Source organism: Micropterus dolomieu, linkage group LG02, assembly GCF_021292245.1.
Source record: "Micropterus dolomieu isolate WLL.071019.BEF.003 ecotype Adirondacks linkage group LG02, ASM2129224v1, whole genome shotgun sequence".
NCBI classification, from domain to species: Eukaryota; Metazoa; Chordata; class Actinopteri; order Centrarchiformes; family Centrarchidae; genus Micropterus; species Micropterus dolomieu.
Genome location: NC_060151.1, coordinates 873,808 through 888,558, shown reverse-complemented (window position 1 = coordinate 888,558; position 14,751 = coordinate 873,808). Strand labels below are relative to the sequence as shown.

At 40.2% G+C, this 14,751-nt stretch overlaps 1 protein-coding gene across 1 annotated transcript in view; it reads left to right on the top strand.

Moving 5' to 3' along the window:
- The first annotated feature begins 32 nt into the window (after nucleotides 1–32).
- optc (opticin) overlaps nucleotides 33–14,751 on the top strand; it is a 20,540-nt gene continuing 5,821 nt past the window's right edge. The window contains exons 1-3 of the mRNA XM_046030203.1: nucleotides 33–67; nucleotides 1,654–1,812; nucleotides 1,901–2,103. Of these exons, the coding sequence (XP_045886159.1) occupies nucleotides 58–67; nucleotides 1,654–1,812; nucleotides 1,901–2,103 (372 nt within the window). The 5' untranslated portion in view covers nucleotides 33–57. The remainder of the gene's footprint in view (nucleotides 68–1,653; nucleotides 1,813–1,900; nucleotides 2,104–14,751) is intronic.

Below are 14,751 nucleotides of genomic sequence, written 5' to 3'. Positions count from 1 at the left end.
GGGTTCAGCCTAACTTGAGCCGCTACACTGTAGCAAGCATCATAAGGACATTTCGAAATGAGAATCGGTTAGTACAGTCACTTTGCACTAAGTTTTGTAGCACTGCCATACTCTAATGAGAAACACAACAATACCATACATGTAAAAATACTGAAATTGTTACTTTACAGAATTGCTAGACGTCCAGATGCTGGGGGCAGAGGAAGAATGTTCACTGCAGAACAAGAGACCCATATAGTCAATACGGTGATTGCAAATAATTCCATAAGGCTACGAGAAATACAGCAGTGCATAATTGAGGATGACACCACCTTCCAAAACATACACAATGTGAGCATTTCTGTATTATGTCGTGTACTTGCACGCAACAGAATTCGAATGAAACAAATCTACAGAGTCCCTTTTGAAAGAAACAGTGAATGTGTAAAACAACTGCGATATGACTATGTGCAGGTAAGCTATAGTATCATTGGTACTGAATCTGGAAGTGCATAGTGCTGTGCATGGGCCTGATGTGCTGTATTTGTTTTGTCTTGCCCAGAGAGTGATGGAGCTAGAGGCAGATGCCATGGGTCATGAGCAGCTTTTTGTGGATGAGGCAGGTTTTAACCTCACTAAAACAAGGAGACGTGGCAGGAACATTATTGGACACCGTGCCATTATCAATGTCCCAGGACAATGTGGTGGTAACATAACCATGTGTGCAGCTATAAGTCAAAATGGTGTTGTTCACCATCATGCAACCCTAGGCCCATATAACACTGCACAAAGTATTACATTCCTGGACACCTTACATGACATGCTCACTAATGTTCAGAGACCAGAGCAGACCAGATACATCATCATATGGGACAATGTTAGTTTCCATAGGGCTGCTTTGGTCCGCAACTGGTTTACAGATCACCCACTCTTCACTGTACTCAACCTCCCCCCATACTCTCCAATCTTGAATCCAATTGAAGAGTTCTTCTCTGCCTGGCGCTGGAAGGTCTATGACCGTCATCCCCATCAACGCATAACCCTTTTACAGGCAATAGAGGAGGCATGTGGGGATATTGACCAGGCGTCATGTCAGGCCTGGATACGGCATTCCAGAAGATATTTTCCCCAGTGCCTTAGACTAGAGGACATTGCATGTGATGTAGACGAAATTTTGTGGCCAGACCCAGAGAGACGACACGATGTAGACTGATTTTTTTTTCTTTTTTTTCAGTGAAATTACTTATTATTATTATTATTATTTTGTTTGTTTTGATGTGTGTAAATAAACACCAGTACTTGAAGTTTGGATCCCTGTATGTTTACAGAACTATGACAAAAGTATGACCTCAAACTGACATAGCCTACCTTGTGCACAGAGAAAGCAAAAGCCAGATGTGTTTTTTATTCATACCATCAGTGTGTAGTTGGCGCATTGTGTGCTTATTAATGTGATGGCTTGTGGTAACTGTTTGAGACAAAAATACTATTTTTATGAAGGTTTGAAGAGTTAAGCAAGGTTTATTAGCTTTTGCAAGATAATTATAATGTTTTGCTGATTTGGTGAAGGGTTTTCTTATTTGTGTGTAGAGTTTTGCAAAACATAGCCAATAGTTACAAAAAATGTGCTTAAGCCATCAGAAAAAACTGTAAAACTCTGCCCTCTGTGTGCAGGTATGCCTACCTGCCTACTGTGTGTGTGTATTGGTGGGAGTGTGTACTGCGATGACATGGGCCTGGACCAGGTCCCACCCCTGCCCAAAGACACCAACCGTTTTTATGGCCGCTACAACAAGATCCAACATGTCAAGAACACAGACTTCATCAACCTCAGTGAGGAATGACTTTGGATACAGGTACCACAAACTCTCAGATACATGGCAAAAAATAATTACTATAATTTGTGTGTTGTTTGTTACAGATAAGCTCCAGTCCATTGATCTAACTGGAAACCAGATCTTATGGGTGGATGAGGATGTGTTTCGCTCGCTGCCGCAGCTGCAGGAGTTACTGTTGGCTGATAACAACCTGCAGGTCATGCCCGAGCTGCCAGTCACCATGAAACACATTGATCTGCGCAACAACAGGCTGACCAGTAGTGGGGTACATTCTGAGGGATTCAAGGTAAATATTCAATTTTATTTATATAGCGCCAAATCACAACAACAGTTATCTCACAGCGCTTTTCATAAAAGAGCAGGTCTAGACCGTACTCTATGATGTTATTTACAGAAGCCCAACAGTTCCCACCAAGAGCAGCACTAGGGGACAGAGGCAAGGAAAAACTTCCTTTTAAGAGGCAGAAACCTCGAGCAGAACCATGGCTCAGGGTGGGCGGCCATCTGCCTCGACCGGTTGGGGTGAAGGAGAGAGAGAGAGAGAGAGAGAGGGCAAGAGAGGAACAGAGAGAAAGAGGGAGGGGGATGGAAGGAGAGAGAGAGGGGAGGGAGGCAACCTACACAATATCCACACAGAGGTACAGACAGTAAAGGTGATGTTGCTATAGACTAAATGAAAAATGGTACAGATATTTATAGTAGTGTTAATGATAATAATCGTAATGTTAATGATTATAATAACAATAATAACAATAGGACTAGTAACAATAATTGTACCAGAGGGTGTCGAGCAGGAACACGGGGGAAGCAGGTGACTTGCAACCACAGATCCAGACTCCACAGCTCCAAAGCCAGAAACACCTGCAGGAAGTGATAGGAGGAGAGAGGAGAGGGACGAGAAAGCACAAGACTACGGGAAAGGGGAGAAGTTGTGTTAGTAACATGCATTAATGGGATGAGGTTGCATACAGAGGACGAGAAAGAAGAGGAGAGAGGAGCTCAGTGCATCATAGGAAATCCCCGGCAGTCTAGGCCTATAGCAGCATAACTAAGGGATGTTTCAGGACTCACCTGAGCCAGCCCTAACTATAAGCTTTATCAAAGAGGAAAGTCTTAAGCCTACTCTTAAATGTGGAGATGGTGTCTGCCTCCTGAACCCAAACTGGAGGCCAGGGTGATGCCATAAATAGGACTTAAACCAGCTTAGAGCGGTTCCTTTAATGCCAATGAAATGTTCCAGTCACTGCAATAGGATCTGATGGTCAATGGTATCAAATGCAGCACTAAGATCTAATAAAACCAGTACAGAGACAAGTCCTTTGTCTGATGCAATAAGGAGGTCGTTAGTAATTTTCACCAGTGCTGTCTCTGTGCTATGATGAGCTCTAAATCCTGACTGAAAATCCTCAAATAAACTATTGCTCTGTAGAAAGTCACACAGCTGTTTAGCAACTGCTTTCTCCAGAACCTTAGAGAGAAATGGAAGGTTAGATATAGGTCTATAGTTGGCTAAAACATCCGGATCAAGTTTGGGCTTTTTCAGAAGAGGTTTAATTACAGCTACTTTAAAGTACTGTGGTACATAGCCTGTTGATAAAGATAGATTGATCATATCTAGTATAGAGGTGCTGACTAAGGGTAAAGCATCTTTAAGCAGCCTAGTCGGGATGGGGTCTAAGAGGCAGGTTGATGGTTTAGATGAAGAAATTATTGTTTTTATAAGTTAGTTGACCTTGGACTTCAGAAAACACAGTGGACCAACACCAGCAGATGACATGGCACCCCAAACCATCACTGACTGTGGAAACTTTACACTGGACTTCAAGCAATGTGTATTCTGTGCCTCTCCTCTCTTCCTCCAGACTCTGGGACCTTGATTTCCAAAGGAAATGCAAAATTTACTTTCATCAGAGAACATAACTTTGGACCACTCAGTAGCAGTCCAGTCCTTTTTGTCTTTAGTCCAGGCAAGACGATTCTGACGCTGTGTCTTGTTCAAGAGTGGCTTGACACAAGGAATGCGACAGCTGAAACCCATGTCTTGCATACATCTGTGCGTGGTGGTTCTTGAAGCACTGACTCCAGCTGCAGTCCACTCTTTGTGAATCTCCCCCACATTTTTGAATGGGTTTTGTTTCACAATCCTCTCCAGGGTGTGGTTATCCCTATTGCTTGTATACTTTTTTCTACCACATCTTTTCCTTCCCTTTGCCTCTCTATTAATGTGCTTGGACACAGAGCTCTGTGAACAGCCAGCCTCTTTAGCAATGACCTTTTGTGTCTTGCCCTCCTTGTGCAAGGGGTCAATGGTCGTCTTTTGGACAGCTGTGAAGTCAGAAGTCTTCCCCATGATTGTGTAGCCTACAGAACTAGACTGAGAGACCATTTAAAGGCCTTTGCAGGTGTCTTGAGTTAATTAGCTGATTAGAGTGTGGCACCAGGCGTCCTCAATATTGAACCTTTTCACAATATTCTAATTTTCTGAGATACTGATTTTGGGGTTTTCATTAGTTGTCAGTTATAATCATCAAAATTAAAAGGAATGAAGAATTGAAATATATCAGTCTGTGTGGAATGAATGTATACATTATACAAGTTTCACTTTTTGAATGGAATTACTGAAATAAATCAACTTTTTGATGATATTCTAATTATATGACCAGCACCTGTACACTGAGTTTAAGTGCTCAAACAGAAACTAACATTCACACACATTCATACACTGGCGGAACAGCCGCCAGGGGCAATTCGGGGTTCAGTAACTTGCCCAAGGACACTTCGACATGGAGCCGGGATTGAACTGCTGACCTTACGATTAACGGCCAACATGCTCTACCTCCTGAGCCACAGCCGCCCAAGACAACGATCTCACACATCGCTATTGATGGCCTAACACAATCAGTTAATACGCAAACTAAAGCGGAAATATGCTTTCAAGCTAATTAGCTTCCATCATTTGTAAGTAAGGAATCTACCACTAGGTAATTAATTTTATGACAAGTAACATATAATCAAATGACATCCAAATAAACGCCTCGTAACTTAAGTTATGTGAAAAGGTTCAAATTGTTCATTTGAGATAAGTAATAATGGTAAATACTGATTAATGGTAATGTTAACTGATAAAAATGACAAAATGACAAAATTCTTGCAATTTATCACATTTAGATATTAAAAAACATTGAAGCATTTTAACCATGTGAGTGTAAACTCAATAATAGTTAAATACTTATTATAAGTGTTGTTGCATAATTTCAAGTTAACTTACCTCCAGTGTAAGCTGGTAATGATATGGCCACAGGCTACCAACAGCCACCTGGTGTTTGACGAGAAGCTACCTCTGCTAAAGCAGAGTAGCATATAGCATAAGCACCTTAGTCACAGCTAACTTGGTTATGTTGCGCTGGGCGGGCATGGTTTCAGTAACCTGTAATCTCAGCTCCCCCCATTTTTGGTTATCTGGGAGTGATGCGCTACCTAGAGGCCGATTACTTTGAGCTTCAAAACCTCTTCTTCAGAAACCTACAGGTGACGTCACGTTTTTTTATACTGTGTCTGATCGAGCCACGAAAAAAAACACATACTGAGTACTGCTCCTCACCATGACAGTAAATTGACCCTTGTGTGTAAAAACAACACATCAATGAGCCACACCATTGCACTGTGGGACATGTGCCTTCATTACCCTGATATTAACCTGTATTTTATTTGTACTCAATCCCATGCTGTTACATGACGTGAAACACGTGGATAAAGTTGTGAAACAGCCGCAGTTTTGTTAGCTAAAAAAAAACCCCTACTTGTTAGGTTTAGGAAAAGTGATTTGGGTTAATATAAGTACATTACATAAGTCACATGGCTTACCTACATAATGTCATTTAACTCCTAACAAGGAAAAGGGGATACTAAGGTACCTAAAAAAGAAAAGAAAGCCTTTGAATGCCTTTAAACCAATAACTTGCACCACACTGTGGGCTTTGACACAAAGATAGATTTGTACTGAAATTATACTAATGGCGAAGTAAATGCTAGCATTTATTTGTTTCTGCAAATGAAACATGACTCTAGTGAAATCTTCTACAGTTGTCTTTCATTATGCAGTATGGTAAGCATTTTCTCAATGTAGGGCTATGACAACTAAGATGGTATTTTTCAGTGTTGTCTTATAGCTTTGGAATGATGAATGCTTCAATAAACATAAAGAAAAAAAATTTATTTTAAGCATGATAATCATAGCAAATATTATACTATACACATAATATATAATAATATACATTCAACCATAGTAAAGTAGTTGTAGGACACAGTGTGTTGAGAAAAGAGGGTTGAAATGTGGTGAGATTTCAAACTGCATTACACTGGGAACTCTGGGGACATGTCCCCACCACATTTTGAAATGGCTTTTTTTTGTCCTCATCACGTTTGTTAAAAAAGTTATGAAAAATAGCTTGCGCCAAGAAATGTTAAACAAATCAAGCATAGCGTTAGATCAGGCAGGCAACGAAGTGAAGCTCAGCTCATTCCATTATATATGACTGCAGCCATTTTAAGCAGCACATCAGCTGACAGCTGACAGCTCTGCTGATTCTTCTCTTAGCATTCATTGGCAAATTCCATACAAGGATCCTATTTAAGCTGCCGTAGCCTACCTGCCTACCCTCGCTGCTTCCTATGCAAACAGCTCATAACCCACCTCCACCCCAGCTCCACCTTTCAGGCCAGGTGATGCACGATAATTATCGATCCAATAAGTATTTGGACAATCGGGCATATCTCATTATCAGAAGCATATCGGTAAATAATTTTTGGCCGAATAGAATCAAACATGCTAACCGCCGCATTGTCGCGCTCTGGGTGCTATGTCGCTGTGTGGGGGTAGAGCCAAACAGACACAGTTCAGGCAGCTAGGTCCTGTCCTCCTTCCCTCTGTCTCTGCGTGATTCACTGCAGGTAACAATGTGCAGTTTGAAGCTACATGGCAATCTAAGCTTAACAGTTAGACTAAAGACAGCTTTCATTTAGCTCATTGTACATTGAGCTAACGCTAGCTTTGTCAAGCTAGCTCTCTCCTTAACACAGAGACACATATACACCCACACAAAGAAATTTAGGTTGTCTATTGTGGTCAACAGGTGGTTGCATTATTCTTTACTCATGTTAAAGAGTTATTTATTTAAATTAATTGTTAGTATTTCCCTCTCATAGCTGTTCTGTGTTGTTTATTTTGCTTGACTGTTTCTCCTTTTCATTCTCTCTCAGTTGTTTTCTTATGTCTGCTGTTTGGCTGGTTGTCTCCTGTTTTTTCTCTTTCTTTCCTCCCCAAGCCCCCCTCCCCATTCTCTTGCAGGTGTCTTCACTTTCTGCAATTGTTGTTTCTTGTTATCCTCATCCCCCCTCCCAGTGGTGTAGTCTACGTGATATGTATGTATACGCCGTATACCCACTTAAAATGGCGAGCTTTCACACGTTGTAGCAGAACTTTCACACGTTCATTCATAAATTCACCCCGTTTGTGTTTTGAAGCTCTGAACTGACGTTTGCGGCTTCCGTGGTCTGTGACCGGGTTCTGACGTCACCCACCAAACAACAACGGAGCTGCGTGGCGGTCACGCTGCGCAAGTTAGAAATTCACTAATGTGAATCACTAAAGGAGATGTGAAACGCGAGCAAACTCAAACTACACTTGTTTGGTGTTTTGGTAAGCCTGCAGCTGAATCTGCTGCCGCACCAGGAGACACCGCAGCTGCAGCAGATGACACGAACGTTAAGGTTACTGAAACTGCAGGAAACGAGCCAGATGAGGCTGATGGTAACGTAACGTTACCTGGTGAGTGAAAGTAGCATATACGTTATCATCTATTACTAGTTAACTTAACTAACGTTAATGTGTTGGATCAATGAAGCTTGTGTGTGTGTGTGTGTGTGTGCGCGCAGTAGAAGCAGCAGTTCCTGGATGCTTGTTTGACAATGGGTTTGGAAGATAAGTGTGCTTGAGATGATGTGGACCACTTTTTGTGTCCTCACTGTTAATTATCTGTAATGTATGAGTTTTGGTAATAGAACTGCACATAGGCCTATGTTCGTTGTTATTACTGATACTTAGCCTCAGCTTTCCATTATTGTTAATAATAGTTGGCGACCTGTCCAGGGTGTACCCCGCCTTTCGCCCGATGTCAGCTGGGATTGACTCCAGCCCCCCGCGACCCTGTACGCAGGATAAGCAGTTGACAATGGATAGATGGAAAAAAACAATTTACTGATTACTGCATTATATTCCATTATATTTTTATATTCTGAATTGTCACCTGCCAACTGAATTTTGTGTTCCCCTTTATATAAATAAAGACATTTCCACCATATATTGGTGCAGAAAATATCTCCAGAATGCAGGAAATCAAGTGTTTAATGCTCTAAATCTTCTGGGGGAGGACACCTAGACCCCCCAATCATATATTTTCAGCAATAAATATTTCTTTAAATAGCATTAAAATATCTTCCAGCCTTGCTCTTGTGACCCCAATATTCTGGATTGTCACGTCTCGTATGCTAAGTGTTTTGTCACAACTCTAATCTGAGCCCTAAAATGTCCCCACCACTTTTCAACACAAAGTGACTCCCACCTGTAACCGTCATTGGCTGTTAAAGTCTTTGCAGTTTTGATAACACACAGCCTAAGCAGTCCTTCAGAATGCTGTATGTATTAGTGAGTGTAGTGGTGCTTATGGGACGTCGCTCTGGGACGGGGGAGGAAAAATCACAGTATACTCACTACAAAAAAATAGACTACACCACTGCTCTCCTTAAGGTGCTCTCCTTTCTCTGTGCTGTCTGTTTGTGTGATGTTTTTGCCCCCCATCTCCATTTCTGACCCCCTGTCCGGCCCCTGGCACAACATGGTATCAAGCTTCTCATACTGTATACCAGGCTGCTGGGCAGGACAGGTTAAAAAAGAGAGATGATGTTCTGCATACCTTGGTTGGCACCAACAACCATGCCACGTTCAAAGTCACTTAAATCCCCTTTCTTCCCCATTATAATGCTCGGTTTGAACTTCAGAAAGTTGTCTTTACCACGTCTACATGCCTAAATGCATTGAGTTGCTGCCACATTATTTGTGTTAACAAGCAATTAAACAGGTGTACCTAATAAAGTGGCCGCTGAGTGTATACACAGAGGGGGAGAGACTATGTTAGGGTAAAAGAGAGAGAGAGGCTTTATTAAACAGCACTGAAACAGCTATTAAACTGCTTTGGTCAGTAATAGTTGAGACAATAAAAACACTTCAGCAGTAATGAACGCTGCAGCAGGTGAAAAGATGCATCTGAAGTCAGCCTTTTGTTTTTGTTTTACTAACTTCAGACTAAATGTATTCTTCCTCCTGATGGAAGAATGTGGGGATTGTTCTTCTTTTGGATTTCCAGACATGCACAAGTCAAATCAGGTCAATTTTCTTTATATAGCCCAATTTTTAAATTTGCTTCGGAGGGCTTGACTACTGTACTCTCTCTCCTTGGCACCTCAATTTGGATAACAAAAAAACATTAAACAGAAAAAAGGGAGGGACCTCAAGACGAGCAGGATGGTCTTTTCTTTTCTTCCATGACCGTAGGGCACCACCTGCTGTAGTTCTCTAACTCCTCCTCTCTGTGTGCACTCTCTCTCTGTTTTTGTAGCAAAATCCTTTTTTCTGCAGCAAGAAACAAGATAATAAGGTCAGCGAGACGAACAGCAGGTGAATATGTGAGAGAGAGACAGAGAGAGGGAGACAGAGAGAGGTAATTACATTTGAAAGTGTGTGTGAGAGAATTTAGTTTATCATGGCACACTTGTCTGTGTTTATGGGAGTATGTGTGTGTGTGTGTGTGTGTGTGTGTGCACGTGTGTGTGCGCGCGCATTTGTGAGTGAGAGAACAAGAGAGAGTAAAAAGTGCATTTAAAGGTATGTGTGCGTGACAGAAATGTGTTTTTCACAGTGCATGTATGTGTTTCTGAGACAGATGTTGTGGAAGAAACATTCATTTAATGTTTGTCTTTTTGGCTGGCGGGGGGAACAGCTCTTTCAGTGTTCAAAAATATACCTGCCAACGCCGCTAAAGCTCACAAACAAACACATATCTTTTTTGTACAGAAATGTAAAAACAAGATGTTTTAGAGGGGGTCTTTTAAAGATTGCTGTTAAAGCTGCAACATGTTTCACTACATATAAAATGTTCATAAAGTTGTAATATGAGTCAGGAAAGACAAAAAAATCCAAAACACTTGGGTCATTAGGAATGGGAAATATATGAGTGAAAGCACTGAGCAACACCATGAGGCAAGAGATTATCTAGAATACCTTTGTAGGGTCCAGAATTTTATGCTAAGCCCATGTGTAAGAATGTCCAATATATAAATATATCTTCAAGAGAACAGCAAATAAAGCTCAGTTGTAACTATGTAAAAAAAAAAAAGAAAAACAGAAAACAAACAAACAAAGGAATTTCTGTCTGTGTGAAACCAAATCAGCGCTGACTTACATGTGTTAAGTTACGTTAGTCACGTGACATAAGTAGGTTTGATTGAATTCAACATGCAATTACATTTGGTTACACACATTTGTCAATACTGAGTTCACTTTTTCAAAACTCTTTACACAATCACTGCAACAACAGTCAGTGGGAACTTTTCATTACTTTCACAACAAGTGCATCATGGTCACATCTTTTGGAATTCATGGGGCCATACAACACTGTCTCTACCTCTATGAAAGACTTGCCAGAAGACAGGGTTAACACTGTCTAGTACATATACAGTACTGATGTATATCTACAACTGTAGTTATCCTATACATGCATGTTTGAAATGACGTTAGCAAAATAAGGACTAGTGAAGAATCTGATTCATTTATGTAATAAACATTGTGTGCATTATATGTAGCGCGTAGCTCAATCCATCAAGTAAAAAGGAATCATTGAAGCAATCAATAAACAAATACATACAACAAATAATACTAATACTAAAAACAAAACTACTTCAAAGACAATAATGTTACTTAATGTTTTCCTGGAGACAAATGTTGTGAGTGTTCTGGTGCAGGAGTTGATGCTGAGATGTGTATCACATCTTTTGAATGCACTAGTGAATTTTGGATGTGATTTGGATTCTGTTGTGCTGAGCTGCATTTTGAAGAGAGCAGTGTGAACTGAACTCAGTGGGCTATAGAGTAGAGAAATGTGCGTAACTAATTGTCAAAAATGTAATTTGTCATGTGAAGTGTCTTTGAGTGTACAGACAGCAGTAAACATCCAGCCATGGCCTCTCTGCTCTCCTCAGCAGTGCTGGAGCTCTATGCGAGAGTTTATGTTGGCGTCCCCCCATCCCATGTGCCCAACCCGAAACCGTTACCCACCGCGGTGTGTAAAATTCTGCAGCCAAACTTCTGAAAAGCCCAGTCAATAATCATGGTAAGTGTGAATAGCATACTTGCCATCCTCCAGACATCATAGCCTAAAATGGGACACCAGACTTAACCAGGTATTTGGGATGTTCCCCCAGAAACAATGTATCAAACAGATTGTTTTATTTCATTCTAGTGAATTTATGGGGTACATTTGTTGGAGAAATGCAAGAGCATTGGTTTTATTTGAAGACTGGAGGGGACAGTTATTTTTTTCAATTTTTATCTAAAGGGGAACAAAATGCATGCCACAGGTGTAAATTCTAAATATAAACAATTAATAGAATATTAATTAAATATGTTTTTTCCTGCACATCAACTTTTCTCATTTAATAAAATCCCTGCTGAGTCAACACATGATTTAGTCTTCAATCCTCTTTTGTGTCTTGTTTGGGGAAGTAACCTCTTTAAATGTGTGTGTGGCACCTTTTCACCTCAATGATTAATTAGTTCATTTTAATCCAGTTATAAACACCTGGACCTTTAGTAGCTCCTGTTTTTCAGCAGGTTTTGTGCTCATGTTCAGAACTTTCTGCACATTCAGAATCTCTCCCACATATCTATCTGACATGTTGAAAAAAGTCATAATGACTAATGTCATAATTTAATTAGAATTCATATTATTTTGGCCTGGCCTATAGCTACTCCGTGCATTTGCCTGCGTTATTGCTCGGCTGATACAGTCATATTACAGACACAGAACTGGATGAGGCAGGTGAAAACAACTACGAAAAAATATGAATACGAAACTAACTGAAAACACTTGTGATCAGGCAGAAATCTCACCAAAAATTCACACAATTGTTAACTTCAGCACCTCTGACAAAGTGCAGCGCACAGTTCCAAAAAGAAAACAGCCTCTATTTTTACATTTACCCTTTGTAAAACAAACAGCATTTCTACTCTGTCACAATCTGGCTGCGACTCACAGCTGCTCAGCGGGAGGTGGCTGCACTTGGTTACTAACACGGTGTACACTGGTGTTGTATTAGTTGGTTTGCGCCAAGTTGAAAACTTTCTCTTGCAGCGCCCCCTGACATTTTGCACCTTAGGCAACCGCCTATATGGATACAGCTGTCTACCTGTATTTTTGAACAGATGAGAATGAAGTTGGTTGTTTTGCTTACAGTAATTTTCCTTTTACTGTAAACCACCCTATATTTTTGGCTTGAGGGGAAAATGTGTGCATTTTTCCTTTACTTTATAAAATGTAGAGTGGGAAAAAATGTAAGTGACAGAATTAGATAAGTAAAAGCTTTATTAGCAACATGAAATTGCAGCCAGTGATCAACAAATAATCCAACCTATGTGGCTTTTGGTTCAAACTGTGTAAAAATACTGTCAAATACGTTTACGTTACTTCTTTGCCACTATGCTCCTCCAACGACCGCCGTCTGGCTCTGCCATCCCTGAGCACAAAGCAATCTCAGTCCCGTCTGTTCTCATCTGTGACACCACGATGGTGAAACAAACTACCACATGCCATCAGAGCAGGGGTGTCCCTCTCTAACTTCAAGAAGCCCATGAAAACTCACTCACGCTTCCTCTTTATAACACCTCTAACCCCTAACCTCTGCACTTCCTGTGCTCTTCTTCCTCTATCTTCTTACAGTTCTCTTGTATTTTAATTGCACTATTCGTTAACTACCCATTTACCCCATTGACGCTGTGCGATCTATTAGCTCTTACTAGTATGTGTTGTCAGTTGTAGATCTGTTTTTGATCCTCTGTTGATGCTTGTCTGTTGTTCCTCAAATGTAAGTTGCTTTGGATAAAAGCGTGTGCTAAATGTAAAAGTAAATGTAAATGTAAATACACAATGACATTGAAACAATAATGCACAGTCCTGTTCTAGAAACACTTTCCCTGGTTCAGATACTCCCTCTCCCTGGCCCAATTATTCTTCTCCCTTGTTCGTACATTATTCTTTCTTTCTCTCCTCCTCTGTGTTGTTCTGTATCCACATTAGATAAAGTCAACTCCAGAAAGGCCCTTTTTTACTGCATTGTGATCAGGGCTTGACATTAACTTTTTTGCTCACTAGCCAATGTGGCTAGTGGTTTTCCAAAGTTACTAGCCACGTAGCATTTTCACTAGCCACATTTTTGGTGTTAGAAAATTATGTTTTATATGATTAAAGTTGACAATGGTGTGCTTAAATTGGCGTGCTAAAATGTACTAATATAAGCTCTGATAACGTTGTGTGCAAAGTTCCTTTTTTGAAAACATATAGTCTATTAAGATAAACACATAAAAGAGTAGCTTCTTATTGTATATAACAAAAGTGCTGCATGGGTGTAAAAGATGAATTGAAACTAAACTGAAAAAAAATCATCAGAAACTCTATTTTATTTTAACAGCAATACTCTAATACAGAATATAAAAATATCCGCATTAGAAAGAAAGAGCAAAGAATAAATGATTTTGTCTAAATAAAAATCCACAATTAAGGTAACAGGATTAAACGTTTTGGGAACTTGGGATTGTTTTTTTCCTCAGAGGTCTGAATGGATTTATGTTTATCATCATGATTGAAGCTCTAGTAGCTCTGAGTAACTGAAGATATGTCCACCTAAAACAATTATACAGGTCTTTATTTTCCAGATTATTCCCACACAAACGCATCTCCTGCTTTCCTATATGGCATGATTACTTTTATTAAAAAATAGAATTAGCTCTGGAAAGGAAGTTGTGATATGACGATATGATGTGACATGAGGGCAGCCATGCTAGTAGTAACACTATGTCCCTTAATCATGAATATATCTGTAGCTTGGCCTTTTCTCTTTCTCTCGTTCTCCTGTGCATTTTTTCTCCACACTGCTCGGCCACGTACACTCGCACACTGACTGAACGCTGTGTTGATCTTTGTCTACATGCGACTGGTCGCGTGTGATGACAGAGATCATATCATCAGGTTAAAAGCAGGCGGGAGAGCTACAAGTCTGAGGGACTGTGGCTGCCCTGTGACAGATTCGTCTCGTTTGACAAAAGTTTGGATGTCATATTTGGTGCGCGCACCCTGGCGGGGCGGCACTACAGGAGATTGAGACACGCATTTTGTGTGGATTCTCCTGCTATTAAAAAAGATCGCTGCCGCTGGTAAAGTTGATCATTACAGTTTTTTCTGAATGCTTAAACCCTAACCGTGATTCTTATAGCACAATTTCTAAAACTATTAATACTTATAGCAAAACCACTCACTGAGTTTGCAAAACTAAAAGCACAAACACTGCTTTGCACTCAGTTTGCAATTTTGTAACACACACTTTGCAAAACTGTAGGTACAATCCACTGCACAGCACTCTTTTTGCGGAACTGTGAACACAAATCACTGCTTTACACTCAATTTCCAAATGATGAACACACTCCTAGCAAAACTATACACTTGTATGGCTATTATTTACACTATTTTGCCAACTGTTTTGCAAATTTCAAGGACCGCCTTTTTTAACCTATATATATATATATATATATATATATATATATATATATATA